General features: G+C 47.0%; 1 protein-coding gene across 1 annotated transcript in view; it reads left to right on the top strand.

Annotated features, from left to right (window-relative positions):
- Positions 1-6,000, top strand: part of csmd1b (CUB and Sushi multiple domains 1b) — a 326,361-nt gene that overhangs the window by 254,651 nt on the left and 65,710 nt on the right. The window contains exon 38 of the mRNA XM_078284417.1: positions 3,300-3,404. Within this exon, the coding sequence (XP_078140543.1) occupies positions 3,300-3,404 (105 nt within the window). The remainder of the gene's footprint in view (positions 1-3,299; positions 3,405-6,000) is intronic.

Raw genomic sequence — 6,000 nt, 5'->3', positions numbered from 1 at the left:
CACACTCACACACTCACATACACACAGGAGATCTATGATGGATGAGATATGACAGCTCCTAAACTATAGATACACACATACACATAGATAGACAGACAGACAGAGACACACACACACACACACACACACACACACACACATACACTGGAGATCTATGATGAATGAGATATGACAGCTCTTAAACTATAGACACACACACATACACACACACATACACACTGGAGATCTATGATGGATGAGATATGATAGGAGAAAGATATGGGAAATGATATATATCTTAAATATTTTCACAAAGACGTACAAGTCAGTGAGAGGAGAAAAAGAGAGGAGGGAGGGAGAGGAAGCATATTACCAAGAGGTCGAGGGAAGGATGGTAGAAGAGAGACAGAGAGTGGGAGGGGGAAGCCAGGGAAGGATGAAGAATGATCTAACCTTTAAGAATTTCCCAGTGGGGTTTTCCCTGTGACCTGCCCCAAGCGCATACCTGTCACATACCTATCACACATAAAACAGCCCTCCCATAGGGACACACACACACACACACGCACACACAGCGGCTGCCCCGAAACAATGCCCCTCTCAAGTAGGCACACCAGGGAGCTGCCCAGTATAACCACAGTGATCTGGTGTTGGCCACTGAACAGCTTCTCTGGAGCAGTTGAGGGTTAAGTGCTTTACTCAAGGGCACTTAAATGGTAGTTGTCCATGGAAGTTGGGGGAGGGTCAGCTGCTCCCCCCTCATCTGGATGGGACAGGCCACCTTTTTCTGGGAGAGAACCAACGCCTCACACTCAGCTGCAAACCGCTCCAGTGCACATCGGAGATCACGGTCCGATGAAGCCAGAAGGATGACATCATCCGCAAACAGCAGAGATGCCACCCTAATGTCACTGAACTGGACACTCTCCAGACCGCGGCTGTGCCTTGATATCTTGTCCATGAATGTCACAGGTAGGAAAGAGGGCAAGGCAAACCCTTGTTGGAGTACGATGGCCACTGACCTTGCTTGACTTAATACCAAGAATGTGAACACAGCTCTTACTCTAAGTGCACAGGGACCAAATGGCTCGCAGTAGCGAACACGGCAACCCGCTCTCCCACAGCACCTCCCACAGGATACCTTAGGGAACATGGTCATAACCCTTTTACATGTCCCGCATGACCCCTTGATTATCTTTGAAAGGCTAAAAAGCTGATCCACTGTGTCGTCACCAGGATGGAATCCTCATGAAAATGACAGTCGGTCTGAGTCTGCGTTCCAGGACCTTGGCATAGGCTGGGGTGGCTGAGCAGTGTGATTCCATGATAGTTGGATCATACCCTCTGGTCCCCTTTTTTTGAAAATGGGGACCACCACCCCTGTTGGCCAATTCAAGGGCACTGTTCCCAAAGTCCTTGCAAAATTGGAGAGATGTGTCCAACAATATCCAGAGCTTTCTGCGTTTCCAGACAAATCTCATACACCTTGCCACTGAGGAGCTTTCTGACTACCCCAGTGACCTCTGCCAAGGAGATGGGCACTGACCCCCAGAATTGTCCAGCTATGCCTCCTGTCCGGAGGAGGTGTCTATTGGGTATAGGAGTTCCTCAAAGTGCTACTTCTAACATCCGACAATATCACTAGTTGAGGTTAGCATTTCCCCATCCCTGCTGAGAACAGCCTGGGCAATGTCCTGTCTTCTCCTACTTCTCCTCACCCAATGGTTTTCCAGAACCTCTTTGAGGCCGTCCAAAAGTCATCCACCATAGCCTCTCCAAACTCGTCCCACACCCAAGCTTTCACTTCCACAACCACCGCAGCTGCAGCCTTTCTGGCCTGCCAGTACCTCTCTGCTGAGTCCATATTCACCCATGCCAACCAGGCCCAGAAGGCCTCTTTCTCCAACTTGACAGCCTCCCTCACTGCCGGTGTCCACCAGCGGGTTCTTGGGTTGCTGCTATGACAAGGACTGACCACCTTCTGGCCACAGCTTCTTGTAGCCACTTCCGCGACAGAGATCTGAACAGCGTCCGTCTTCATGTCCCCAAACTCCACCCTAATACAGGAAAAGTTTGCTCTGAGGTGAAGCGTTCCCAGCAAATCCTCACTACAAAGTCGATCATCAACCTTTGGACCAAGGTGCTCTGGTGCCGTGTACACTTATGAGCCTCCTTGTGTTCAGACATGGTGTTCATTATGGACAATCCATGACTAGTACAGAAGTCCAACAACAACACATGACTTGGGTTCAGATCGGCGGGGCCATTCCTCCCAGTCACGCCCCTCCATGTATCGCAGTCATTGGAACTGGGATAGCCTTCTCCAGCCTTCTCCAGCACCCCACCCGTCTTCTTCAAGAAGGCCAAGTAGTCCTATCTGCTGTTAGGCATGTACGCATAACCGTCAGAATTTCCTCTCCATAACACACAGCCGCATTGAGGCAACCCTCTCATCCACCAGGAGAAACTCCAACTGTGCAGCAGCCAGCACGGGACTCATGAGTAGCGCCTCTCACCCTAGACAACCCCGGAGTAGGAGAGAGACCACCCCAGTATCAAGCACACTGAGCCCAACTATATCTAGTTGGTACCTCTCAACGTCATGCTCCCTTGCCCTCCACATTCCAAGGGCCAGTTTCTGTTGCCATGGTCCACAAAGCCAAAATCTGCTCCACCCTGCCCTTTGCCCGACAGGAATTGAACTCAGCCCCTACCTTTTGTATTGCAGGTGTTGAGCCCACAAGTTAATGGGCCTGCCCAGTAACCAGGCACTCGCCTGCGAGTGCAGCTCCTGGGCCTGGCTCCAGGAGTGGGCCGCGGTGTCCCTATTCCGGGCAAGGTTACTTTATTTCTTGCTGCACCAGTCATAGGAGTCTTCTTGAATCACTATTTGTCTGGCCCTTCACCTGAGACCAGTTTGCCTTGGTGTCCTTACCAGGAGGCTAGACTCCCAACACCATTGCTCCCAGGGTCAATGAGGTGCACAAACCCCACCACAATAAGATTGCAATTCCAAGAGGGGCAACAAGCACTAACATGTATTACTATCTTAATTTCTGCCTGTCCATCTCTGCAATCGTTGTTCACCATAACATACAGCCTCCAGTGTAATGTTGCTTTTACAAAACAGTGCTATACTATTTGTTTAAAGTAATAATCAGTGACATTTTCATATAAATAAATGTCATCATCATCCTGCTTTTTTACCTGCAAAAGCTTTTAATTTTCCAGGTGAGAATTTGTGTCAGCCAGAAACTGGGAATTGGCTTAAAAAAACTCACTGACTGATTCTTGTGTATCTTTATTTCTGTCTTTTACAGGAACCACAGCTCCCGCCCTCCTCAACTCCACGTCCAATCAACTTCTCCTGCACTTCCAGAGTGACATCAGTGTGGTGGCAGCAGGTTTTCACTTGGAGTACAAGAGTGAGTCAAACCTTTATCAGATAGATAGATAGATAGATAGATAGATAGATAGATAGATAGATAGATAATCTACTTTAAAAAAGATTATATCCACCAAGGTAGAAAGACAACAAAGTGAATAGGATCAGTGCCTTTTCACCAGAGCACACACATGCACACAGACACGCGCACACAAAACACACACACACACGCACACACACCCACACCCATCGTTGAAGCCAAAACTCCAACATCAAATAACAAAAGTCAGTGACCTGAACTGGTACTGCCTGAGGCCATACACACATACCTACACACACACACACACACACACACACACACACACACACACCTACCTAGAGGGACACAAACATAAAAAGACAAACTCACACACACATACACAATGTGTTTGTGTTTGTGTTTCAGAGTGTGTTCATGTCAATTTTTGTGCATCTGACTTACTGTACATACACATAAGTCAAAAAGAAAGAGACACACACAGGTAGACAGACAGAAAGAGCAACATTCATATTGCCATGCATGCAATTACACACACACACACACACACACACACACACACACACCACACACCTGTCAGAACATGGTTGTGCTTTTCAGTCCTTTGTACTTATTTTGGCTTAGAATCATTTCTAGATCATTGAACATGTCCCTGTTTGTGTGTGTATGTGTGTATGTATGTGTGTTTGTGTAGGTGAGTGCGCACGTTTGTGGCCGTGTGATCTACATTTTTGCTGTCTTTGGGAGTCCACATGTCATCACCAGAAACAAAAACCTGGAAAAGTGGTCACTTGCGGGGACAGTTTGTCATGTGTATGTGTGTTTGTTTGTGTGTGTGTGTGTGTGTGTTTGTGTGTGCGCGCATGTGAGCATGGGTTCAAGTGTCTATGTGTATGTGTAATAGCTCAGCCTTCATCCTGCTGTATGTTGACAACCAACATGATTCTTTTCATGGCAGAGAGAGAGAGAGAGAGAGAGAGAGAGAGATAGAGAGAGAGGTGCAGGTAGGGAGTACAGAGAGACAAGGATAGACAGACTGAAAAGGAGAGATAAGGAGAGTGGAAGACAGAGATAGGGACAAAGAGAGACAGATAGAAAGAAGCATAGAGAGATCTTCTATATTTTAATCCTATGCTCTAAACCTACCACATTACAAACAGAGGGAGAGAGATAAAGAATCTCTTATCTGTCCTCTTGGTGTTGCTGCCTGTATGTGTCAGCTATTATGTGGCGAACACAGCACATGCCATTGTAGAGTAGCCAGCAAGTGGACTAGATACTATTATATCATTATATTTTTGGTAAATTTTACCAGTCTCCTTCACAAAACTGTCACTTAGCCACATATCATTTAAAATTACTTACCATTTAGCTTCTCCTTTTTGTCGCTTTTGAGATAATGCTAGTTGCCTGATATCACTCAACATAGCGTATGCTAAAGAAGTTAGTATGGAGCACTGGAGCGAATCATCTGCTGGGGATACATTAATGATTTTGGTGTCTATGTTCTCATCACTTAACAGATAAGCTGACCAACGGGCTAATCTCCTAAATAGTTGTGATGGCAGGGAGTAAGGGCAGAGTGAGATATCTCGCTTCTTATCTCGGAGTGTATTCACCAGTGTGTCAGTACTGAAGAAGAAGTACTGTAAATCTAGTCAGTTAGACTTAAATGCTGACACTGTCTAGTCGTAGTCTGGTGGCCCTAGTGGGGTGTTATGTGGTACTGTCAGCATTTTATTAAAACACAAGGTCCAGCATCACTGCTCTCTCACAACCGGGGAAAAGATGGAGCAGTATGCTAGTGCATTCTAGAGAGAGAGAGAGAGAAAGAGAGAGAGAGAGAGAGAGAGAGAGAGATGGTCAGCCAAATGGAATAGTTTCATTGATCAGTTGTCATGACAGCCTGCTGATGCTCTGCCTAATAATACACTGTGTGTGTGTGTGTGTGTGTGTGTGTGTTGTGTGCGCGCGTGTGTGTCCGCCCAAGTTCCAATCTCATGCGGCTTTTTCACTTTGTGCTCCATCAAACAAAAGTCCCCCTCATCCCTCTATGCATGCACACACACACACACATACAGACACACACACACACACGCACGCACGCACACACACACACACACACACACACACACACACACACACAGTTATACGCAGGGCTGGGCCACCTGGATTTGGGTGTGTGTATATATGTGTGTGTGTGTGTGTGTGTGCGTCATCTCAGTGGGATCACATCGTTTTGCTGGTAGGAAGGTAGATAATGAACCAACAAGACCAGACACACAGGCAAATACACACACAAACATACGCAAACTCTATCTCTCTCTCTCCCTCTCTCTCTCTCTCTCTCTCTCTCTCTCTCTCTCTCTCTCTCTCTCTCTCACTCTCACACACACACACACACATTCACTTCTCTTTTTCTCTCTCTCTTTCCTTCTCTCACTTCTCTCACATCCCCCTTTGCCCCCCTTTGTTGCCATGGTAACCGCTCTAGGGCAGTCTCCTGCGGAAGTTTCCAAGTGAAGCACACAGGCACACACACTCGCACACACTAGCTTACACACACAGATGCACCCCTACTGATGCTATTTGATAAAGA

The sequence above is a fragment of the Centroberyx gerrardi genome, chromosome 1, assembly GCF_048128805.1.
Source record: "Centroberyx gerrardi isolate f3 chromosome 1, fCenGer3.hap1.cur.20231027, whole genome shotgun sequence".
In the NCBI taxonomy this organism is placed as follows: Eukaryota; Metazoa; Chordata; class Actinopteri; order Beryciformes; family Berycidae; genus Centroberyx; species Centroberyx gerrardi.
The sequence above is the reverse complement of the archived record's forward strand: the minus strand, read 5'-3'. Positions and strand labels throughout refer to the sequence as shown.